This window comes from Serinus canaria, chromosome 2, assembly GCF_022539315.1.
Source record: "Serinus canaria isolate serCan28SL12 chromosome 2, serCan2020, whole genome shotgun sequence".
NCBI lineage: Eukaryota > Metazoa > Chordata > Aves > Passeriformes > Fringillidae > Serinus > Serinus canaria.
Window position 1 is genome coordinate 90,467,915 of NC_066315.1, and position 26,391 is coordinate 90,494,305.

The 26,391-nt window shown below is 38.4% G+C and overlaps 1 protein-coding gene across 3 annotated transcripts in view; it reads right to left on the reverse strand.

Moving 5' to 3' along the window:
- The window catches only part of ELP2 (elongator acetyltransferase complex subunit 2), a 38,467-nt gene extending 16,283 nt beyond the window's left edge, over nt 1–22,184 (reverse strand). For 2 of the 3 annotated variants that reach the window (XM_030231085.2, XM_030231084.2), the window contains exons 1-12: nt 22,025–22,184; nt 21,863–21,941; nt 20,090–20,175; nt 18,229–18,379; nt 16,934–17,011; nt 12,913–12,977; nt 6,910–6,976; nt 5,921–6,055; nt 4,944–5,039; nt 3,374–3,474; nt 1,262–1,393; nt 632–781 (exon numbers count right to left, since the gene is read on the reverse strand). In XM_030231085.2, coding sequence (XP_030086945.2) covers nt 632–781; nt 1,262–1,393; nt 3,374–3,474; nt 4,944–5,039; nt 5,921–6,055; nt 6,910–6,976; nt 12,913–12,977; nt 16,934–17,011; nt 18,229–18,379; nt 20,090–20,175; nt 21,863–21,941; nt 22,025–22,156 — 1,272 coding nt within the window. In that variant the 5' untranslated portion in view covers nt 22,157–22,184. Of the gene's footprint in view, nt 1–631; nt 782–1,261; nt 1,394–3,373; nt 3,475–4,943; nt 5,040–5,920; nt 6,056–6,909; nt 6,977–12,912; nt 12,997–16,933; nt 17,012–18,228; nt 18,380–20,089; nt 20,176–21,862; nt 21,942–22,024 lie in introns of those variants that run through there. The other variant, XM_050971158.1, reaches the window with a different exon arrangement.
- Nucleotides 22,185–26,391: the final 4,207 nt, after the last annotated feature.

Below are 26,391 nucleotides of genomic sequence, written 5' to 3' on the forward strand. Positions count from 1 at the left end.
GCATGAGAAACAAGGAACAGGAATGTCTGCACTTGTAAACAGACCTTTCCCCAGCCCAACACAGGAGGAGTGAGCAAGCAGGTGTGTGGTCCTTAGTTGCTGGCTGGGGATTAAAACAGGACAGGTACCAGCTGCACTCATGTACTTCAGATAACCATTCTAGTAAAACTGAGTCATTAACAAATTAATGTAAAAAAAAAATACAGGGAGAACTTTGTTTAGATTATGTTCGTGTAAAAAAGCACAACCAAAGTTGAGTTTCTTTATTATTCCCTGCAGCAGTGCAGCCAATTGTTAAACACTGCAATAGGTGGTTATCAGTACCAGTCATGTATTCCTCCTTCTGAATTACTGCAGAGCCTGTTTTCCAAGACTCTGAGAGAACACTAACTGAAGATAATCTGGACATGGACTCAGGATTCAACTGCAACCATACTGTGTGATTGCAAAAACTCTACAACTAATATTTTTAAAGTGAAAACAGCACATACTCAATTACCAAACCAAGCAGTTTTAAACAGATCATGACTTGGGGAACTTTTAGGTTTGAGTTATATTCACAGAACTCATTCCAAACTCAGGACTGACCAAGCCCTCTTAACCACACTCACAAAATCTTTGAAGACCATACCTCTGTTTCTTCCTTCCTTTTCCATGGAGCAAAGAGCCTCGTTGTTTGATCAAAGCCCACACTGATGACAAACTCTCCTTCTGGATCCCACTTCACATCTTCTACACTGTTAAAATGTCCTGAAATCACAACTTCTGGAGTCCATTCTTTCTATGAAAAGAGTTCCACAAAGAAGTAAGGAGTTTTTCATTTGACTGATTGGCACATTCTAAGCAAAGTAAAACTATAAATGTGCTTACTAAGTAAGAAAAAGACATTGGTAAACAGCAAATTATTAGGACTCAAGAGAGGCTGAAGAGACATAGATACTGATGTATTTCTCCTGTTTGAAAGAAACTTGTGTTATTTGTTCAGCTGTGAACAAAGCACAACCACAAAGGAGTTCAATCTGTTCAAGTGACTTCATGAGCCCCACAGGTAAGAAACAGGGTTTAGAGCCTGGAGGATTTCAACCTTCCTTCTGTGCAGAAATGAGACTCCTACAGAATCTCACATTCTGAAAAGGACTATTTCAATCACTAATTTTAAATTGTACTGTTACACTTTTCTATTAATAACAGAAATTGACCTCAAATGACTTAAAAGTACAATTCTTTTAAGTAATGCTACTAACAAAAAAACCCAACATACCTTATTAATTGTAGCCTGTTTCCAAAGGTGTAGTGCTCCGTGGAAAGCATGAGCGATGATCATTGAACCATCTGGACTAAACTGGCAGTCAAAAAATCCAAGAGTATTGCCACCCACTTCACCTACCCGTACCTAAATTCATGAACAGAAGTGAAATACACCTGAAAATGGCCTTCCATTCCTACCAAATCTTTCAACTTCATGAGATGAAAAACTACCTCTAGACAAGAGTTCACATTAAACACACAAACACATTTGAGGAATATTTTAATTGCAAAGTTAAGCACTGAAACGTCATGGGAATTAAAGCTGCGTGCCAGTTGAATGGAGCCTCCCTTCACAGACATCTCAAGAAAGGATTCCTCCCAGGCAAAGAAAACACTGCAATAGATGAGATGCAAACCCAAATGTTCTGTGTTTCAGTCCAGCTTGCTGGATGCAACAGTTCCTTATCATCTGTTACCTGGCTACTGCTCTGTTGCACAATAAAGAAAAATGATCCAAAGAGAGAGTAGTTCCCAAGTACATTTTTTTTCCTACTCAATTTCCAAGACTCCCTAGCATACTTTCTCTTTCCTGTTTCTCTACAAACACCTACAATTTGATCCACACTCCTTCTATGGCATGTTCTGGCCCCTGTTTTGTGCTTCTCCTACAACTTCCCACATATGCACACATACATACACACAGGCCTTACACTTGCTCTAGTGCCCTTCCACTTTTTTAGTTTTATTAAAAGATTAATAAAGTTACATTTTCAAGTTTTATTCAAGACATAAGACCATAATTTCTTTCAAGCTTTCAACTCCCCCATTGTTATACAGCCTCTTTTAAGACCAAAACAAAATGAACCGATGTCCCATTTTAAATGGCACTGCACTAGTAGTTCCGTTTTATTAGCACTCATTCAAAAAAAAAAATATCACTCATATTGAAGTGACTTTGACATGGCATGCTAGAGGCAGAATTCTAGTCTCACCTCTGAGCAGGGGAATGAATTTCTGAAGACATCTTGTTCATCATATCATGATGAAAGAGAAAAACTGGGATGTTCCCCTTGTGCCCTTCCTCCCTGCAGGCTTCCAGCTCAGATTTTCCTCTCTTGATGCAAACCAGATTTTTGCAGTTAAAATGTCTAATCTGAACTTGAAGCTACACATTTGTGGTCAAACCAATGCAAAGAGAATGTAAAATTAAAGAATCACAACTTGCAACAAGCTTTACTACACAACCCATTTTTAGAAGCTTGTGAATTTAGCCACAACTCCCTGTTACACCTAGGGACATCAAATGGCATCTCTATGCGATTGCCCTTTTATGAACTAATTTCTATTTCAAGTACAAAAGCATCTGAATTTTTCAATGAAACAGAGGAAAAATTAAATACCCTACTGTAATTCCGGCTTTTTCACCCAAGAGACAATTGGAACTTCCTTCGTGACAGGAAAGACCACAAACAATGGCTGGCACAACCCGACACAAACAACTTCAACTGAACTACTGCAATTTGGAAAAGCAGGTCAACTGAAAAGACATCAATCAAAGCCCTGGAGAAATCTGGTTGTACTACTTGTTTATTTAGGATGATCCACATCAGAACAGCTTTCAGAACACTACATGAGTGACACATGAGTATTCAGCTCAAATAGAAGAAAAGCCTAATGACACAGCCAATGATGAAGTTACTGTCAGTAAAACCAGGCTTGTGAATTGCATGTCAAGCTGCTTTGTGGTAACTGCTTAGGTCACATTCCCACAAGGATAAACTGCAAATAGTTCAGGAGGGTTTCTTCCTCCTCTTACCAGGAGCACATAGCATGCATTACTATGCAGCCCCTGCCTTGTACACTCTGAATGACAGCTGAGCAAAACCACCCCTTATAAACTCCTCAGTACAGCAATAAGAAAACCAAAAAGCAATAAAAATCATATTGTATCCCTTTTTTATAATACAGTTTTACTCACAACAGAGCATCAGAAAGAGTATTTTTGCAAGAAAACATTTTGCCTTTCTCTGCCAGGATTTTAGAGGTTTTGCTCTCTACAGTACACACATGATGCTGGATACACAATTTGCATACCACACATTTTGTCAGAAAGACTGACACTTGCCTGCTCTAGCCAGACTCCAGATTCTTTATCAGGTTCCCAGATGATCACTGTTTTGTCCATTGATGCAGATAATATCCTCATTGGCTGTTGAATGCTGCCATCTACAGTACAAGGAAAATTATTACCCTACAACCTAGGAGCATATGTTCTGAAGAAAGTAAGTAATACTGAAATATAAACACATTAAAAAAATTGTTTAGCATCAGAGACATGCAATGCATTTCTTATATGCCAAATCTAGAGGCTCTACATTCCTGCCAGGCATTCTTTAGAAGATATTGTATTCTCAGCCATAACCCCCCAAAGAAAAAGTAAAACACATACCTGAGAACAACCATATTCCAGTTTTATCACTTCAAACTTATATTGAATTAAATATAATTTGGAGGAAAACCTATAGTTTCACAAAGAGAATGCACTGCAGTTCTCGACTCCATTCCTTAAGTAAGTTTTTACTGAGTGATTTACAGTTTAAAATAATTGCCCAGTATTCACTGTTTGGGTTTTTTTTCCCAAATGTTTAGGTTTGCTACTGACTTCAGCAGACTCTAGGACCCTCTAGGACTGCTCCCCAGAATCCAATGAAACACTCCAGGAAAAAAGCCCAAGACAGAATGGGAAAGAGGGACCTAGTTCATCACCAGTTGTGAAACCTGTAGGAAAAACACTGAGGAACTTTTCTTGATAATAGAGATATTGACAGGAATCTCATGAGGTGATATGTTAGCAACAGACTTCCCACCTTACCTTCTGCACTGAGAATATGTCCCTCAGATGAGTTTGCTTCTAGTGAAAATCTATTTTAGGGAACCCAGCAATGGGCAGGCCACAGAACAGAAGCAGCTTCACAAATATGGAAGCACCTGGAAAACTTCATGGTCTAACGGGACAGTTTTCAGATTGCAGTGCAAGGCTGACAGGCCTTCATTGTGCCTAAACCTTGTTCTAAAAGGCTAAATCTTTTTTACTGGTGACTAATTTAGAAAAAAAGAGAAAAGTTTAAAGACCAGATAACTAAACCAATATTTTTAAAACAAGTCCTGTGTCTTTCACTAAGTGTATTTTGACATTCTAATGGCACACTGCTGTTCAAGTGTTGTATACACCATCAAAGCTGTCCTTTGTACTGGTGAAGTTACCTGCCATCTAACTCTAAAATATATCAGAAAAAAAGACACCTTTGCCAGTGCAAATAGTCAAGGCTGTTCTGACTGTGCAATGTCAAATCAAGAATCTCCTTCCCTTATGTCAGGTAATACATAACAGCAAACCAGTAGTGCAAACAAGGCTGTCAGAATTTAAGGATTTCAAAAGAAAGATAAATACTAGTGCAAAATGTAAAATTAAACTATAAATAACACTGTTTCAATGGCAGTCTGCACTAATGCCCTAAAGTTACATGCTTGAGAAAAACTGATACTCCAGGAATTTACTCAAAAAACATTATTTGCAGGATTTAAAGACTGTCATCTCTACAGGAACAAGTGAACATGCAAACACAATACAAAGACACATGAGGCACTCTATGTATACAACACTTAACACTGGTAAGTGTTTGATACCTTTTTACCTTTGGAAAATGAAGGTTGCCAGTGAACTGCATACACCCAGTTTTCATGACCAGCCAACACAGACTCCAAAGAAACTGCATATGATGTGTCAGCATCTACCAGAAATCAGAGAAAAGCATATTTTTTTCTAAAAGCCGAGAAAGACCAGGTAATTTCTGACATATTTAGTGAAAATAATCAACTGCTTTCAACACCTACCAACATCTCAAAAGCCTCCTGACACTGAACAGCTCCTTGAAATCCTACTTCGGCACAAGCACTGAGGACCAGATTTATGGTCACAGGTCAGTGTATTGTTTCAGAAGGGTCTCTGAGAATTACTGGAGAACTCTCAAGCAGTGTTGAAATAAATGCTCTAAATTGGCACTATGCACACTCTTACGCATATTTGCATCTCCAAATGACTGCAAACACAAGCATTAAGATACTTCAAACAATGAATCAGGATTTGCAGGAAGTATCATGAGCATTTTTTACACATACCTTCATTATATTAACTAAGTTGCCAAACCATTTACCCTACAATGTCAGCAATGCAAGCATCTGATGTTATCATGCTTAAACAGCTCATTAAATGACCATAAAGTAAGCCTGCACGTACTTATCTGTTATTTGCAGTATGTTTCTAATCTTTAAGTTATAGCAGCACCTTTCAATTAATTGAATTCAAAAGAAAATGAAAGCTAAGCTATTAAACTAGAGAACTACAGAACAGCTTCTCTCCCACAGACCAATAAGTGTCCTACATATTGCATTTGGAATACGCATAACAATATGTCAGTATTAAACCTTCTCACTGCTTTATCATTTTGTGTAATATATCATTAACTTTTGGCTTTAAAACAGTAATTCTGCATTCTTAACAGCTAAAAATAATGCAGTCAACACAAAACAAACACCTTGTCAGCTTCCCCAGAACCATGAAAAGATACACAAGTGAAAAGTTGTGCCAGAGAATTTTATAGCTGTTACCTACCTTTAACAGTAAAAATATTCTCTTTCAGTTTTATGGAATCATCTTCAGTTTCTGGAAGCTGCTTTAATTTTGTACATACTTTCCAAATTCTTATCAAACAGTCCTGAGCACAGCTTGCTAAGAAAAGGTCTTCACCTATTTGTTTTCAGAAAAAGAAGAAAAAAAAAAATAGAGACATATTTTCATTGCAATCACTGCTACGACTAACCTACCATCTTTCCATACATGCACCTAACAGCATTATCCCAATTTTTCCTATTGTACACAGTATCATAAAAAAATTCAGTTTTATTTCAACATCAATTCATGTTCCCTACCATTCAAATTCAAATTTCCCTACTACAATTCAAATTCTCTACTATTTTATAACACACTAGGAATATGTCCATGATTGTAAGATGTGGAAGATATGGTAAGCACTGTACATGTTATACATATACTTCCCTACTATTTATGAGCCTTTGCTTTTGGAATTCTATCAGTCTCAATACTTGTCAAAATCTCCTTTCTGCCTTTTCTTTCTCCAGGCTTGTAACATACTCAAATTCCTTTTTTTTTGGTGCCATTGCAATAACTATTTGATTAGTTAATGTCTGAAAAGATTCCCCTAGTAATTTTCCAATTAAAAAAAAGAAAGGGGTGGGGCAGGGAAGCAAGAAAAGAAAATATAAACCTACTATTTCCCCCTACTCTTTCCTCACTCAGGTACAGACATTTGTATATTGAAAAGGAAAAGTTGTTAAAACTCCAATTTGTTTGCTTTTAAGTACCAGTCAGGTAAACATACCTGAAACAAGCAAGAAAAATGTTTTAAAAGCATACAAAGTTTCACCTTGATTTTTAATATTAATTACCACCATCTCAAAAAAACAAACATCATAACCACAAGAGCTTAGGTGCTACAGTGCATCAAGGTTAACTGTTGGAGGGCTAAAACACTAGTACTGCCATTAAACCACTGTTCCCCTTCATTCATCTTGCATACTGACCACAGACTGCCCACTCCACGCCTCTTATCCAATCTTCATGGCCAGGGAGTATTAACACTTTCTGAAACTGAATAAAAACTCCTGTTACATCACAGAAATGCACCTAATGACCATTCACTTGTCAGCAATAACCTTTATTTTTCCAAGTCTTTTATATTTATAGCTTCTATTATCTGAAACAGAGGAAAAAAATATGCCACAACTAAGGATTGTAATTTAGACACAGATTCAAGACAAGCCTTTTTTGTTTTGCCATCACTGGATAAGCATACCTAACCCATATATGAGCAGGAAAGGATGTGAATTTAAGGTGCACACCTTCAAGGGGCTACAGTCTCTCTGTGACACCACTAAAATTTTTTTGAAGTTTATCAGGCTTACTGTGGTACACAAAGAATTACATAATGTAGGTTTGATGTGACAATTTCTCGTATTTGTGTGAAGTGGATACAACTGCAGATGATGAAGAAAATGAACACAGGTAAAATCAAGCATAAAAAGAAAAGAAAATGCTTTGAACATATTTTCAAGAATTAATTTATATTTATAATAGAATATGATTAATAAGAATCAGTTTTGGCACTGGAAATATTCTCTAAGTTTCTTAAGTTCATTGACAAAATTTCTAAGGAAGGTATACATCAAGAACTGCTGATGGAAAACTACATGAACACGGGCTCAGGAACACTAGAGTGCAAGCAGTCTGGATTCCTATTAACAACTTCCACTAGTAATTTATTTTCATTTATAACATATGTAACATTACTGTTTTATTTTGACTCTAGTAGAACTATTTACTCATTACTTAGAATTTAACCCATTTCTGCTTTTCTTTGCCCAGAAACAGCCCTATTTCCATGACATTTTTATTCCAAGTTGAATTCCAATGTCTGAAGTAACTGTTACAGTTAAAACACTAGTGTAGTTTAGTGTGAAGAACTTACCACATTATTTCTGGCATTATATTCTACTAAACCCTTTACCTAGGCCTACTTAAAACTATGACTAAATAAGAGCCTTTGCTATCAGTACAAGTCTGCAACTGAGGTCTCTCTTCCAGTCTGTCACAGGGAAAAAGAAAAAAGGAAAAATTTGTATGTGTATGAAAAAGAATCAATTCTCAGAAACTGGTGCCTCTCTCTTTGATCCAACATTTCTGATATTCCCCAAAACCACCTTCCCATCAAACAGTGTTACTCTGCCTCTCCTCATCACACATTTGCAGTCACAATCATAAAATGGTTTCGTTTGGAAAAGACACTGAAGATCATCTAGATCCACCCTCTCCAGCCATGAGCAGGGACACTTTCCACAAGACCAGGCCGCTCAAAGCCCCATCTAACCTAGCCTCAATCTGCTCCAGGGATGGGGCATCCACAACTTCTCTGGGCAACTTGTTCCAGTCTCACAGTAAAGAATTTCTTCCTAATATCTACTCTAAACCTACCCTCTTTCAGTTTGAAGCCATTGTCCCATCTCCTGTAACTCCCTGCCCTTGTAAAACATCCCTAAAACTGCAGAACCATGTATCTATGAGACTCATGACCAGAACAGGATACATGATCAGACTAGGCTGATCAGATACTTCCAAATCAGAAAGTTTAGGTCTTAAGAATGTGTTCTCACTGCCACGTAAGCCTCATTTGGCTGGTCACTTCTGCAGCCACTGGCACTTCTAGATAGGGCACTCCAGAGAGATATTTATGTTAAACACCGAATGGATTATGTGTAAAGGCAGGAAAGAACAGTCCAGGAAGTGACATGAAACAGCAACCTAAAGATTTTTCTGAAGATGACATGCTTCTGGCAATACATAAAAAATACCTTCAGCAATTGATATTTCAGATAATAGATAAAACACATTTATTTATTCATTTATATGATCTTTGAGAAAATGCTCTGTATTTTATAGTCATCAAGGTTAGTTGGTAACATTTTTCCTAACTGAAAGATTTGCTTAGGCTGAACAGTTGCTAACATCCTTCTCTTTTATTGTTTCTTTAACACTAAAACACTGTGTGTATCTCCTGAGACTTGACCCTAGTATTAATCTAAACACACATCTAATCATTTTCTCTTTTCAAGGTGTTATGGTGTGGGGTTTTTATAATTACCCATCTTACTTTAAAGAGATCTATTAAGAAAAGCAGCCATTTTTTTTCCCTTAAAAGAGTAAAACTAATTATTTTGAGATTATTAATACCACCCCAGTAGTATTAATAAGTAATTTCCTGAACAGGTTTTTAGGCACTACTTAGCTTGAAGTCAAGCATACAGTTCTTTTGCGCTGCAGAACAAGCATATTTAAATAGCCAGCTAGAAGTCTGTACTAATCTTTATATGCTTACACTGAATAGACCCACTGACCTATTCACATGATTTAAGGTGGAGGCTGCTGAATTTTATTACCTCACATTCACTCATGGCAGTAATACCAGCACCAGATGGTGTATGAGGCCCCACTGCTGAAGAGATATACCCCCAAACCCCTGACAATGCATCCAGTCCCTTAAATGGACTCATGCTGCTTTCCCATCCCTATAACATCATTCTCGACTCTTCACCCATCTGAGCAGTGTCAGTACAGTGGCTGGAAAACTGAGGTGAACACAAGGGCTATTACCATATACAGAAGGGAAGCACAAGGAACACAACATTCTTAGTCATATGATTTCATTTTAGGTGGTCTGTGAGGAGCAAGGAGTTGGAGCCAGCAGTCCTTATGGGTCTCCTCAGACTAGAGATACACTAAGATTTTATAATTCAAAGTTTTCAAGATATTAGTTCCCATAAAAATAAAAAATGTTGACTGAAACAGAGAAAGGAGTAGTGTATGCTGTTATGCTAGAATTTTTTGTATTGTTTTTGCCCTTTTCTTTGAAGTTTATGTCTCCTGGCATCCTATATTCAGTTTCTTCAGATGTATTCAGTTCTAAAATTGAATCAATATAAAGGTTCATGCAGATGCATATGGTCATTACTTTTAGGTGATTCAGTTGAAGTTTCTGTTATTGTCTGGGTTCTATATACACCAGTGTTTTGAGCTGTCATTCTTCTCTTTTTTTACAGAATTTGTTTTTATAGTCTCATATTTCTTGTTTTCAGTTTCCACTTGGTCCTCACTGGATACATAAAAGGTAACAGCACCAACAGTTTAATCTAACAAAACCTCCTGGTCTGACTACTTCACAGGCTTTCCCATGCCTCTTACCTAATCTCTGAACATTGTTGCTTAGCAGCAATCTGGTCTCCTTCCTTTTAAGCAAAGAATAAAGCTGTTCTGTAGGCAGCACAACTAATGAAGCTGTGGACATGCCCAGCACACTCTGCACAACTAATCCTGCCCACACTTGGGGCACATATCTTTCAGGACCAGGCTAGTAGCCTGGCTAGTAGTTTGGTAAATTTGGCAATAGTGGTCCAAGCCTTCTCATTTTTGCTCCAGCAGACACTAGATGTGATATCCTTCCTCTATGCAGTTGTTAATCTCAAAAGATTAAAAAGAGCCTGAATTATCTTTGATTCATCCCCCCATTCCACTTCTCCACTTTGGGTAGAACCCAAAACACATGGCGCACCATCTTCTCAGAAAAACAAAGCTCAAATAGAAAGGTTTTAGTTTAAAACTCTAATTTAATCTGCGTGTTTACTTACTTGCCCTCCACAGGCCACATCTGTAGATGTTATATCCCTAGCAGGAAGACATATTATGGTTTCTGAAAGATTTTTCCCTGGATACTTTTATAAATCAATACCCTCTTCCAACAAGCTAGAAAAGAAAAATTCATTTTCTCTCTACTATATAACACAGTAAGGGATCTGTGGGTAAGGAGTCTCAAAAGATTAAATGTGTGCCCACTCAGTTCTAAAAACCAAACAGTTTTTAATGAATAAATACATTTTAACTGCAAAATTAATGAGTTTACCAAAAGGTAGCCTGAATTAGCTAAGTAAGGATGCCTCATCCTCCCTCCGAGTCTAACAGTGAGTGCCCTTTAAGTTGCATAAGAATGCCCTGTTATGAATGCATGTTCTACCTCTGAATTCATACGTACATTCATAACAACCTTTTCGAGGCTGTTAACTAAAGGAAGAGCTTTACAAGAGTCACTGAATTAGGGGGACAGAGCTACAGGCCCTTACCAGTAAGGGAATGACACAGGAGCTAAGATTCTAATCACTCTCCTATGCCAAGTTGCAGTAAAAAAATGGCAAGGCTACCCTTCTTTCAAATACCTTTAATACTACTACGGAGCCATAAGAAAGGTGGCAGTAGATCTGAGAAAACCTGATGAACGAGATTTAGCAGCTAGGCAAGAATTCATGTCAGAAGGCTTGCAAGGATGTTTTAAATCTGTTAATAGTTGTAAAGCACAACACAAACTCTTCTCTTTGTGGTCTGCACACTGCACAGTCCACTTAGCTAGAAGAGATATTCTGGAAAGTTAAGACAGACACCAACAAGAAGTCCTACCTCATTTTAGAGATAATGTGAACACCAACTCTGCAACAACAGCTGGTGAAAATATTTTCTGAAACTGAAACTGTGAAAAATAACACATGCAAAACAAAACTGCTCACCCCTTCTATAAATCAAGTTTCCTACCTCCAAAAAGAGCACAAATTTGCTTACAAAGCTTAAGGGGGAACTTGTTTAGTCAAGTTAGCTTCCTTTACCCTCCACAGACTGACTGCCTTTTAAAATGGCAGACTATTGTTATACCAGAAAGTTTGGCCAGCAATGGGCAAAATAAGTTATGTATCTCTGAACATTTTTGGCAGTCAAACTGTATATTGTTAACCTTGAATCATACAAGAAAACAAATTTCAAACTCTGAAGGAGAAAAACCAACCACACAGTGCCTGAGATAAAAGTCTTTCTTTAACACATTGACAATCAATAGTGGCATTTTGCCATTGCTAATTCCCAGAGAATTCATGAAACTGACATAACTTACAAGCTACACAGGAAAAAAAGAAAAAAAAAAATCTAACCAAGCACCCTTCTTTTCTTCTCAGTGGTCAAGAAACCATTAAACATAGAAGAAAGGGATGAAGTACTTATCTTACTGGCAACAACAGCAACCAAAAAAATCTTATTACTATACATGGCAGCACAAACAGGCAGAATTATCAATAAAGTAGCTTTTATCTCCCTCAAAAAAAAAAAAAAAAAAAAAAAGAATAAAGGAGTATCTATTCTTTAATCCCTAAAGGGAGTGTGTCTGAGCAATTGCAGCAGACTAAGTGGTTCTATATATGCCCATTTCAAAGGGGGGTTCTAAATGGTAGCTTCACTGGTGCAATGGGAGAGCATTTGCAATTTGAAGGGTGTTTTTTAACGCAGTGAGAGAAAGAAAGAAGTGATACTGAGCTCTGTTTTGGAAAACAGTCATTCAACACATGCTTTAGAATCTAACAAAACCTCTGAACAGATGCAAGAGAGGACATAACGTTTCTCTACTCCTCAAAAGGAATATTTATCCGTATGAAAAACTAAAAATTGCCAGCTTCCAAATAACACATGAAATATGTGTGCTTTTATAAGATCAGATACTCCTAAAAATACTTTTTTTGGTGTTCAAAAGCAGTCAAGCATAAAGGGCACACTTAGCAACAAACATAAAATTCCTCAGAAGTCATAACAGTTTTATTATAAAAATTTATAGAATAAAAGTAACATCATTTCCATATGAACAACTCAACGCTTGGATACATAATAAAAGAGGACAGTTTCAGCTATTTTATATCAGTGGGAATAGAAACAGGCTATCTTCACACAAGGGAAAAAATTAAGAAAAACACTTTCATGCACTGAACTCAACTTCAATATTCTGTATGAATAGTAAAATGGATGAACTATTTGAAAAAAGGTTTTTGTATGCAATGGCTACGTAAAGACAGAAAGGACTTACTGAAGAACTTGGAAAAAATCACCAGCACATATGAAAAGAAGCAGAAAACTCAGCAATACTCTGAGCAAGAGACAAAAATTGTAATTACCTGACCATTTTGCTGTATAAACAAACTTATTTTGCAGTCATCACCACCACAAGCCAGTATGGGTACTAGAAAGAAAAAGAAGATCTTCATTTTTTTATAAGACCTAATATTCTAAGACACGAAAAAATATAAATAATGTACAAATCAATATAGAAATATATTGAAATATAACAGTACTAACAGGCAAGTGTGACACCACTTTTTTAATGTTTTCTACATTAGCTGTCTAATAAATTAGTATCTTAAGAACACAGAACTCAAAAATTGTTTTAACTGCAAATAATATCTATAAATATTTAAGATGCTAAAATGAGCAGTTTGCCTCAAGCTCATATATCCGTAGGAAGTTCTAATATAACGAGTTTTTAACTAATTTTTCACTCATGACTACTCAAGTCTTGAGTAGCAGTTGACTTCCACTGGTTAACTAAAAAGTGCACAAACTCTGTAAGGCTCTTGAATCAAACCAGAGAAAGTTATGTCTGAAAGGGTTAAAAAAAGAGAAGTTACACAGTGTATTAGTTCTTCTCTCCAACAGAAGAGGATGAGAAAAAATAGTTAACACTTACTCCACTCTTCTTTTTTTTATGTCATAAGGAGGAAGAGTTACTGCTAGGACTGAAACACTAAAAGCAAATAAATTTAGTATAAAACTATGAAGAAATAAATTATAAGTTAAGGGTTAGACATTTGAATTTCTCAGGTCTGGATGGAAAACCAGATACTAAATTTCACTAAAACAACTACTTCTTTTAACAAAAAGCCTCCATGACATCCCTTCATATAGACAATTTTATCTTTACTATGGATAGATCAAAAATCAACTTGAATATTCATAATATGTTTATCCTCTATACTAATCTCTTCTTTCTACTTGTACCAAATCTGTGCCTAGTTATCCACTGTTCCTCTTGCACTTCTCAGCCACATTTCATATTCTCATAGTTCCATCACTTGCTTCCTCTCTCCAACCTCTAAGTCACAACTGATCTCCATCTCCTCCTCTCTTTAACAGGTCTAAAAAACTGCTTTTCATTGAAGGTGATGAGCTGCTTTGAATGAAGACCAGGTCATCAGGTCCACAGAAATTGGGCAGGAGTGACATTTTCCTCCATAAAACACAATCCAATGCATGTTCTTGAACACAACATCATCCTTTCCTGAGAAACACATTTTATAGGTTATTACTGTAATTACATATTTACTCAATAGAATTAAAGTTTACTTAAGAAAACCAAAGAGAGAATTATGATTTAGTTGCTGTTGCAGACAAATGCAAATACTTTCACTCAAAAAGTTCTATCAAGAAATAAATATCTGGCAAAAATGAACTAGTATGTAGTTTATCACATAAATGTTTTGGGGTATTAGAATTTGGATGTGATGAAGATAAAATTCCTGCAGAGGAAATAAGAAAAGTAAGTTGGATAAGCAGAGCTTTTCCAAGTTCACTTGCTGTTTTTTTTGGTTTTTTTCACCTGTTGCAATTCAGTTCTGGCCTCCTCTCTCTGTCAGAGGCCACACTACATGATGACAATGATCCAGGTCATAAGAAGAATCAGATTATATGACAAATAGCTGTTTAGGATTTCTAAAAATAAATCCTATTGCCAACATTTTAGAAGCAGAGTTTGTGCAGATACAAATTGTAAGGCAAAAAGCAAGCAACCAACCAAAACTGCAAAAAGCTCTTCTTCAAGGCTAAACAGCAAATGTACAGAAACTCCTTAAAAAAGAAGCTGCCAGAGAAGCTGGCAGCTGTTTAAGCTGCGTTCCAGCTGCAAATGACTTGTTAGGTTTTAATGGGCAGTTTATCAGATTTCCCTCTTTGACTTCTTGACAAGAGTGGTTCAAAATTTTTTTTAATAATTTATTTTCAAGGACAATCAGTTAAAATCCAAGGCATTGGGAACTTTTGAAAATTAAAGCATCCATTGCATGTATCAATTTTCAATGCAAGCCTCAAATTTCTTTTCTTGCTGAAATTAGAGGTTACTGTAAATGCTTCAGGAAATGTAGTTTATGATTTTCAGAAAAGTAATTCTGTATTTAGTTCCTGACTTAAGAAATGCAGATTGTTCTCAAGAGAAAATCTTCTTTGAATCCCTGCGCAGCTGACAACTTAGCCTTCATAAAGATTTCTGAGCAACTCCTAAATTTATTACAGATCATTTTTCCCTAAAGATCATTAAAATTCCAAACTGCCATTAGAGATTAATGTTTCTGACAAATGATCAGCAGTGATTTTTAATAATACATTTTAGCTACTTTATTTAGATTTCAGAATTAACATACTCCTCAGCTATATGGACTACTATGTCAAGCTTAGGGAGAAAACACTGGCTATACTTTATTAAAAGCCCCTTTACAGACTTCAACAGGAAACATTCCTGTACATTTATGGTTCAAAATCTAAACTGCTTCTTTGCAATTTTATCAGCAGAGGTCATCTGTATTGGAATTGGGAAAAAAACAGCAAATGTCTAGAATTTTTTTTTTAATTTCACACAAAATGAAATTTTTGTGCAAATTAAATTTTGGAAATTGAAAATTATTTCAGTTCTTGAGGAAAAAAAAGGAACTCTTTTTCAGTTTATAAGCACTGTACTGCTTTGGATAATTAATCTGAATTGGGATGGGAAGAGTTCATAATAAAGGATGGTCCTGCTCTCAACGTAACTTTAACCAACACAGGTTTTGGGGACTCTGGAAAACAAAATCCTTGGTATTCCACCATTCAAAGAAACATTTCATGAAATGTGACTTTCAGAAACATTTAGTTTTAAGAACTAATATGATAATTTTACTTGATGTTGTTTTCAGAATATATGGTTACTTCTCTTATATACATGATTTCAACACTGAATGATGCACTACTCTAAAGTGTTACAGGGATCTTTCTAAACTGCACAGTATCCTAAATGAAGATATAATCTATTGTTTTGCAATGTGAATGTTATACTCAAACACCACAAGCACTTCACTTCTAAAGAATATTCACACTTTCAGTAATGATTTTAATTTACCCTCAACAAGGCTCAACACCCTCAATTTCACCTCAACAAGCATGTTAATGTATTCACAGGAAAAGAGAGAGGTGTTCTTTAATGGTGCAGATGCTGCTTTTGGTATCAGACACGCTCTGAAAACAGACACTGGCATTTCCAAATGGGACAACACATTGTGATAGAACTTTCATTGCTCCCAGAATTATCTAAGCCAAAGAAAAAGGTATGCTTGTAGGCATATAATCAAAACAACACATCAGTGTGGAATGCATGCAGGAAAGAGCTGAAAATTCCAAATACAGTAAGAAAATTTAGAACTTTTTCAGTTGGAAGCCTGGCAGGCCTCCATCCAGCTGAAAATCTCTAATGATACTTAAACACAAATTTAATTCAACACATGTATCTGGCTTGAGGATACATCTGCTTTACCAAAAAAACTTCTGCCTATTTGCACAAAAAGAATATGTCTGTGGCAGCCCACAAAACCTAACATTTGTTATTAGAAACCGACATGAACCATACTGAATAGGTTAGAGTAGTTCAGTATTTCAAATTTTTTCACATTTAAGACTGACAAACACTTGATAAACACTGCTTGGGAACTCATGGTTTTCAATGCAGGCCTTCAGATTTTTTCTGAATTTTGCCCTTCAATTCAAACAACAAGAACAAACATGTGCAGCAGCACCACAAGGAGCAGGTGGAACTAACAGCATCATCCTATCCCATTCATTTACAGCATTGTTACCCTGGTTTAAAGCTTTCTATCACAAGAGTTCAACCAAGCAACTCCATCTGAGTGCCATTTTGAAGACACTGTAATCAGTCTTTGTTGTTAATTACTGAGAAGAGTTCAGAGAAAATCTTTAGGTACAAGAATCAGCTTAAGCGGATTTCACAGGAAACAAAAACTGTAGCACACAGGTCTGGAGTTAGCAAAATGAAAATCTGTTTGGGGGATTTCTTAGATTTTTCTTCCTGCATTGATATTCAAGATGTGCAGCTTTACTTACCATCGCTGCCAGGCAAGAAGGATAAGCAGACATCCATAACAAATCCATTTCCAAACTGCAGAATTTCAATGCATTTAGCTGGAAAACAGGAACAGACAGTGTTGATCTCATTCACTGTAACTATTACAATTACACTGTCATTTCCTTCTATATTATACAGTTAAAAATTCCCATCCATTTTTATTTTAAGAAGCTGAAAAAAAATCTACATTTTTTCAAAAGCATAAACAATAATATCATCTTCTGTGTGGCCATAAAAATTCATCCAGTTAGTTGGGTTAGAAGATAATACTATGTTAAATCTACACAGCTTCACTGTGGTAACACACCAGAAGCAATAAATATTACAAAATATATCCTGTGGCAACAGCATTTACAACAAAGGAAAATAAAACTGAATCCATTTTCTACAACTCTAGCTAGAGAGATGAGCAAAAATGCGCAAACATCCCTGAGATTCTGGAAATTGTTAAACTACTAAACTAGTAATCGTTAAACTAATAAATAAACAAGAGATAGTGGGAAAAAACCTGTCTACAGCAGAACAACTAGTCCCTCTATCACTGTAACCCACACCAGCAAGTCAAAATGGAAAAGATGAGACTTTGTGGGGTTCTTTGGGAGCACCAAAAATGCCTTCCAGAACATGGGATTGTAGACTGTCAATTCCCACCTCTCTCATGTAGGCAAGGCAATAAGAGATCTTCAAATACACCCGAGAAGGAAGAAAGTAGATAAAGAAACGCAGTCACCAAAACTCAACTAGCCTTAAATAACACCTTAAAACTCAACTATTTACCCAATTTATTTATTATGTATTTTAGAACACTGTTTTCCCCTATTTCAATGCAAGAGCCTAGTTCAAAAGAAGGTCAAGATCCCAAACTTCGTTGGACTCAAGCGAATAGGAAAAAACAAGCGACTAGTTAAACCTCATCTTTCTAATGCCAGCATTAACCATTTTACTACATTATTCTACTTCACACATGCATACAGCTAGACTGCCTCCACATTACAGAGCAAAACAATGGTTCAGATTATCATAATCTGAATACATATTTTAAAAAAAAGTAAATTCAGGCCACACATCCCTGATGAAATATAAAGATAAATCATTCTGCAGAACAAATCTGACCCAAGGCTTTCCAAGAGTAATACAGTGCTTTAAGGTACTAAAGTCTGAAGATAAATCAATGTCATTGCATTACAAGATGCTAGTATTTAATACCTAATGGATAAGCATTCATCATTCTTATTTAGCCAGTATGTTATCCCTAACATCAAAAAAATGTTACCTTCTGAACCATGCCGAGACCAGATTCTCACAGTAGAGTCAGAGGCTGCAGAAGCTATTAGCACATTGAAATCAGGTTCATCTGACTGGCAGACAGCATCCACAGCAAAAACAGCTTCTGTGTGGCCTTTGAGAGGAATGCTTTTCACAAGCTGAACACATGAGAAAATTTCACACAGTTTAAATTCCAGTAACCTATGTGAGAAAACTTTTAAAGCCACTTTAGGAAAAAAAAAAACCCTCAATATTTCAGGAAACCCAGAGAAGGGATACAGCAGCAATGAATATTAACTTAATAGGATTTTGCTCAAAGCTGAACAGAATTAAATGCTTCTGTGTACACTACCCTCACTATGCTATAACCTCACCCTTCCTTGAGGGAAGTTGGAAACAGTACTGAAAGTTAGGAAGAGCAGTTTTCCTTCCTTCTTCTTCTCTTGTCCCTCACCCTAAGGAACATCTCACAAAAGTTCAGAGAACCTTAGTGAAGGAGACAGAGCAGAGAACACAATGAATAAGCAGCAGCTACAGCAGGTCTAGTAGCAATGTTTAGTGTGCTCTCACAAACCAAAATGCCAACATGAAAAACAAAAACGCTAAATTTAGACAAAGAATACAGGTGATTCAATTTGCAATCTGTTCCTCATAACCACAAAGATCAAAGTGAGAAGCTTTTAATTTTGCAACCAGCAGTCATCCAACATTTATTCAGATTTTATCATAGACAGACTTGACATCTCTTTGCAAAATACAGCCTGGTAGGCCTCAGTGAGAATTTTTGATTGGTTGAATACAGAACTTTGTTTTTAAGAATTTACACTAGTCTAGAACTCCCATTAAAATGTGCACATTTAGCCACATTCTTTTGAAATTACTGCCATATGACTGTGCACCACATCAGCAGAAAAAGTTTACTAAAAAGTCTGTAAGTTAACTTAAATAAATGCATGAACAATTAAAATGGATCAAAATGAAAAATAATTTATTTCTGAGAGCTTCCCTCATCAGAATAGGTTCATTTCCCCCTACTATGCATTCTCATGCCTTTTAAAATGCCAAGTCTAATAACCTACTTTGAGACAGATGATGAAATGGGTTACCTACACAGCTGTTTCCCAATCCAGTGCTCAATAAGCAAGATATTAAAAGCTAGATAATAAAGTGGTTTTTTCATCAAAATTTCAGGTCATTCAAAAGGCTCTTTCACACAACACTGAATCTCTTGCCTTACATTTTACAGTACAAATAATAAATTAGCATGTCTCCTTACTTTTCTCCATTTCTCTGAAAAAAGCCAATTATTGCACAGATTTTTTTATTTTCATTTTTGTTAAACATCTACTCCAACTTGTATATCATCCTGGTAAGACTATCTATATACAAACCCCACAATGTTGTACAGATTGACCAGAAACCACTAGAAATGGATATAAGGAAACAAGGAAGAAGGATACAGAAAACGCCAGCTCAGAATGGGCCTCACGGTTTGAAGGTTTTAAGGCGATTTAAAGAAAACTGCCATGTGAGATCAGAAGACTGATGAGTCAAGAACAGACAAACAGAGTTTTTCAGATACCTAAACAAATCCACTCAATGACTGACAGGTTCTTTAATTTCTTTACCAATGCTGATTTGAAAAAGATGAACCACAGAAAAGAGATAACAGCATTTATAGTGATACATAGCAAGACAGAGTACTGACAATTTCAAGGATATACACACTGGGTTCAGTTAAAAAAAAAAAAAAAACTACAACAAACCAGTCAAAATTTTTGAACCAGAAATACAAACAAAACAGATAATTTGTGTTATGTGAGAAACTAGTGCAGAGGAAGATTTGAAAAGAGGTTATTCCTGTTTACCTGATTATTCCATGTTACTGTATCTTTCCATTCCCAAAGAATAAGTTGTTTATCAGATCCACCAGAAATTAACTCTGTTTCAGAAGCTAAAAAATATGCTTTGGTTAGTTCAGTGTGCACTTAACTTTGTAACAGCAACATAAGCAGTTCTGCTGGTTACTACTCACAAAATATCACCAGTAACCAAAGCTTCCACCAAAATAAAGTATGGTTAATAGGAATTGCACTGTGCAGAACAGGTCTAGAGCAAAGATATTCCCTAAGAAAATATAAAGAGAAAATTCTCAGGACTATTTAAAATATGTGTGAAAGTGGTAAAAATACCTTTCTAGAAGACTCTCAAATTCAACAGTGTAAATTAATCTTTTGCGGTTTTGTTTGGTCTTTTGGAAGATAGGAAAATAAAGTCAGAGAAATTTAAACAAACAGAATTCAAAGCTTCACAAGAAAATTTAATGCCCAAGTTCCCTAAAAATAACTTCTTTTAATAATTTTTAAGAAGAATGTGTTTCGATGCAACCCGTTGAAAGGATGGCAGTTTATATCACTATTAAAAACTAATGTTTGCACCTCAGTATTTCTCAAAAAAAGGAAGCAGCACATTACATTAACAGTCTAATCAACAGTCACATTTCTCTTCTTCAATGAAAAATGCCTAAGGGCAAGAATATATGCCTATGAAAAGCCTGCACTAACCAATGTTAAATCCTGGAATTACTATCCAGCAAAAGCCTCATAAATGTCTCAAACATTTCTATCCATCTAAAGATTCTTTTTTTTTTTTTGAGCACATAACCTCTATGCAGCCTCAGAGCTTTATACTCAGAGACTGCTGAAAAGGCATTGTAAATCAGTTTACAAAGTCAAAACATGCAAAACTCCAAACCTTACTGAAGAGACTGGTAGAAGAACAAGGAGCACAAGCCATCGACCTGTGCGAGCTGCCACAGCCCCAGGCAAACATCCTCCTGGGGTGCCCCTGGCTGTGGGGCCAGGAGCAGAGATGCCCTCACCACACAGCTCACCTGGGTTTGGCAGCTCGAATTCCTGCAGACCCATCTGTCAACATGAGGCCACACCTCAAGTACTGTGTCCAGCTCTGAGCCTCTCAATTCAGAAAGGGCACTGAAGTGCTGGAGCAGGTCCAGAGATGGGCAATAGATCTGGTAAGAGTCTGGAGCATGTATTTCATGAGTGGCTGAGGGAGCTGGGCATGTTTAGCCTGGAGAAGAGTACCTCAGGGCAGACCTTCTCATTCTCTACAACCACCTGAAAGGAGGGAGTAGCCAGGCGGGGTCGGTCTCCTCTCCCAGCTAGCAAGTGACAGGATGAGAGTACAGAGTCTTAGGCTGAAGCAGGGGAGCTGTTTAGGCCAGACATCAGGGAAAGTTTCTCCACAGCAAGGGTGCTTAGACATTGGAATGGACTGCCCAGGGAGGTGGTGGAGTCACCGTCCCTGCAGGTATTTAAGAAAGAAGGGACGTGGCACTCAGTGCCATGGTCTAGTTGACACGGTTGTATTGGGTCACAGGTTGTGCTCAATTATCTTAAAGACATTTTCCAAACTAACTGATTGTGCGAAAATCCCTCCTGGGAAACTAGGCTGGCTTAAGGCGAAAGGATGCACTGCAAGGGTCGTAGTTCCCTGTTTCCTTGAGTGTACAGCGCAGCCCCGCTGTTGCCGAGCCTCCCCCGCCTACCCTGCCCGGCAAGGGCAGCAGCGCCCGCGGCCCCAGAGGAACCCGAACGGGCCCCGGCCCCACCGCTACTCACCGCCGTCCCGCCGGCGGACCCAGCGCACGCAGTTCACCCTGCCGGCGTGGCCGCGGAGGGCGGCGACCGCCCGCCTCACCTGCGGGACAGACAGACAGCACCGAGCGTCAGGGACGGATCCGGGTCCGGGTCCCGGTCCCCCCCCAGAGCGCACCAACTCACCGCCGGGTCGTAGAGGATGACGTCGTGGCAGCTGCCGAAGGCGAGGAGGCCACAGCGGCCCCAGGCCACGGCGCCGCCGCCCGCCCGGTTGGCGCAGCAGGCGATGTGACAGAGCGACACGGGCGCCGCCATCTTGGGCGCCTCCGCGTGCGCGACCCCGCGCGGCTCCCGTGGCAACGACCCCGCGCGGGGCGGGGCCTGGGGGCGGGGCCTGAGGGGGCCGCGGGCAGGGCAGTGGCGGTCGCCGGCGGTGGAGGTGTTCGGTGCCGGATTTTTATCTCTCTTGCGCCTTTTGCCGAGACCTCAGGGGTTTCTAAAGTGAAAAACTATTCTTTTTTCTGGCTCCTGTGAAGAAATTCCTCCTAATGCCCAACCTAGATGTCCCCCGGTGCAGCTGAGGGCTGTGCCATGCTGTGGCTGGGTGCTTGGAAGAATAAAGCGACCCCCACCTGGCCATAATCTGTTTTCAGGGAGTTACAGGGATCAGCAAGGCCCCTCCTGAGCCTCCTTTTCTACAGGCGAAACAACTCCCTCAGCCACTTCCCGTAGGATTTATCCTCTGCACCCTTCAGCAAGTGGATTCCACCTGAGCTGCGAGAGAGCTGAGTATCAGAGATGGGGTCGCTGATAGCCGTTCTTGGGGAAAAAGGTGGTACCACCTCCTGATAAAGAATCATGCCCAAATTAAGTCTCTGACGTCGGGATGTATTTAGTGTTACCGTGTATGATGTCCCTAAAATTACTGTTGTGGATAGCACGAGAATTTGTAACTGAGCAATGGCCAGGCTCAGTGGCTTGATCTGAATATGTTTGAATACCTCTGCTTTTCCAGGGGAAAAAAAAAAAACAAAGAGAAGAGAGCAAGTAGTGAATTCCATCTGTTACATTTTTATCTTTTCATTCTTTGATATATTTATTGCTTCTCCTGAACAAGAAATTGAAATCAAATCAAGAAGAAAAAATATTACAGTCATAATTCTAGTTTTACTTACATGGTCACTGGCCTTGAGAAACAGGGTCACAATGAAGGATATTGGACTGGATTGCTGTGCTCAAATTGTATCAGCCACTTGGCTTCACAGGTTCAAGGACTTTGCTGGTTCCCAGTAGCCAACGGTGCAAACAGCTGCCCCACAGGCTGAGTAGGAGCCTCAGCAGGACCTTCAAGGCATCCACTCTGCCTCAAATGCACTGCCCCACACATGAAGAAGGCCATGGAGCAGAAGCCAGGTTGAAGTGTAAATGCTCAGCTATGCAAGCATGGAAAAGAAGAGAAACAGAGGTGTGCCTCTTGTCCCCAAATCACACCTAAGATGTCCTGAAGTAATTGAAACTGAACTGAAAAGCTGGAAATCTGGGCTAGAGGGAAAAGCTGGCTTTATGGGGTTGTGTGGGAGGTGGGGAAGGCAGTGAAAAGCAAGCAGGCATCCAGAGGAAGCACTCCGCATAGCACATGGAACATTTTGGGCCTAAACCTTTCCTGACAGGCCATTATCTCCCCATGTGTTCTGGAATCCTGGCTGTCAGCAGCGCTGTAACCTGACACAAAACCACAGCAGATAGTCATAGTTGTTTTCAGTGGGTATGAGAGGAAGGAAGCTGTGCCTGATCACACACTAGATACAGCCAGAAATGTTAGCTGCTAGGGGAACAAATGACTCCTTGCAGAAAAATGCATGGATCCAATCATCAAAGCATGCCTTGACTGAGGAGTGCTGTCTTGAGCTGCCAAGGATGGCTGCACAGCAGTCAGGTTGCACAGCAACCCCTTCTCAGCAGGCCTTGCCAGGGCTGGAGTCAGGGCTCTGGCAGAAGGAGGGCGGGCACTGCCAAAAAGCTGGGTCATGTTATAGGAGTTGCAGCTGTTGCTGTGGGAACAAAGCTGGCTCTGGCTGTGATTGTAGGCATAAGAGTAGGCTTTTCCAAGATGGATGGGGTGAGAGACTCCTTTTCACACAAAAAGTTAACCTGACTGATAGATAACCTGCTGCTTTTGCTGTCCTGTAAACAGTTTTACTGGGGTACTGCTTGTTTTGGAGAGATTAGGGGTTGTGTCCTGCCTGAGTGTGCAAGGGCATTGCAGGGATTTGTGGGGCTGGTCCTTGCACACCTCAGGGTTCTTTCCCAGCCGGTTTGAGATACTGCATTGTGGAGGGCTGCTAGTGCCAAGTATTGACAGTGATTGCCTCTTTTCCCCAAATAAAGGTCTGTCACTCTCACCCCTGTGCCTCCCTAACAGAGTCCAACACTGAGAGAACTGGGATAAATCAACACAATATGGACTTAATAGTGCCATGAGGAATGCTGTAGCAGCACCATGGTGCCATGGCTAAAGAAGCACAGGAAGGTGGATTTATGTCCGTACAGATCAGTGCAGGTGAGCCTAGTTTCTTATTTATCATAAGTACTCTGTCTGACCAAGGCCTCATTCAAATGAGACTCTGAGCCATTGGTCAAACCCAAGAAAATTTTTTGTGAATTCTAATGTTACAGGATCTTCTCTTGAAAACTGGAATATCTGGAGGATATTGAAGTTTAGAATATCAGATAATTACTATAGAACCAGTATGCCTTTTAGGAACATATATTTTATAAGGAAGTTATAGTGATGGTCACTGGTGTTCCAAGGATAGAAAAGGACATGCTCTAGACTTGTTACCAGCTGCCAGTCTTCATTCTTATCTAATGTCCTCATGAAATTAAAATCTCCTTTAGAGTCCCAGAGAAGTTCATGCTTCCTTCCCCTTGGAGTGGGTCATCACATCTGTCCTTTTTTTCCTTCATATTCCCAGAAAAGAACTTCTTTATTTTTTCAGAAATATATGTAAAAATAATCTTCCTCTTTCTCTCCCTTTGGTGTAACTTTTGAGACACAGGAAGAACTCAGTTCATTGAACATCAGAGATGGTTATTATGGTTCCTAAGCAGACTTCAAAAGTCCCTCCATAGTTTTGTTCATATCTTTTATGTCCCTGTTTGGTTCTGGCAATGGAGGTAGATCAACAATCTCTAATAAGGGAGATACTACTTGAACAAAAGCTTTCTTGAGCTGGAAATAATTTTTCTATTTGGTTAGGCATTGGAAAAACTTCTGTTCCAATAGTAATTTAGTAGCACAACAGTAATTTTGTATAGTAATTTTGCATAGTAATAGTAATTTTGATGGTAATTTCATATTTAGAAGTAAAGTTTTGCAGACAGAGATGGCTTGGTGCCCTTCATGTTCTCCCTACCCAACTCAGTTATGCCTACAACTTATGAGAGAGATGGAAAAAATACAACACTAATCAAAATGTTGTATTTAGTGCTTAATATACTTATCTAACTATGTCTAAACTTTGAGATGAAAATATAATGACATTGCAAATATGTTAAATCAAAGTTAAATGCTTTCTTTCATTGGTGAAATCTTCTTGATTTACAGGAATATGTGTGAAAAGACAGGAGTCATTCTACAAGACACTATGAAAAGCAGCAGTCACATGTTAGGTTTACAGTTTAATTATATGTAGTTAAGTTCAACAGAAGAAAGTTCAAAAGTTGTTAAATGAGCAAAGCCAGTACTCAAAGGTTGGGAGCCTTGTTCTTGCAAGTTGTTGAACTTAGCCTATCTTTATGTGTCTTCATTGTATGCATGCTTATGAAGTAATCCCTAATGAAATTGCCTCATATACAAGTTACTGTTTGCTGTTTTTACTTTAGGTTGTTTGCTGCAGTAGCAACCTGGATGAGTAGTGCCTGGTGAATGAGACAGCTATTCAGTATTTTAATGTCTCCTCATGAGCTATATCATGGCCCTAGGCTTAATTTGTGGTACAGTTGTCTTTTCTGTACATCACAGAATTATCTTTTTCCATAGCCAGTTTTCTGTTTTGTTTTGTTTTGTTTTGTAACTTCTGCTGCCACAGCACCTGAATGTCTCAGGAAAAACTTTACGAGGTACATTTTTCTTTATAAGATAACTCTTAGGCAAAGGGGTAATATTATATTCATTTTCTGGGGTCAATTTCTGCCTAGACTAGAATTCATTATAAAATCACAGACTCATAGAATGGCTTGGGTTGGGAAGGATCTTAAAAATCATCTACTTTCAAGCCCCTTCCTTGGGCAAGGACACCTTCCACTACACCAGGTTGCTCAGGGCCCCATCCAACCTGGATTTGAAATACTTCCAGGAATGGAGCATCCACAGGAATGGAGCATCCACCTGTTTCAGTGCCTCAGCACCATCACAGTACAGAATTTCTTCCTAATGCCCAACCTTAACCTGCTCTCTTTCAGTTTCAAGCCATGCCCCCTCTTCCTATCACTACACTCCTTGATAAATAGTCCCTCCCCTATTTTCTGTAGTTTCCATCCACTTCAGG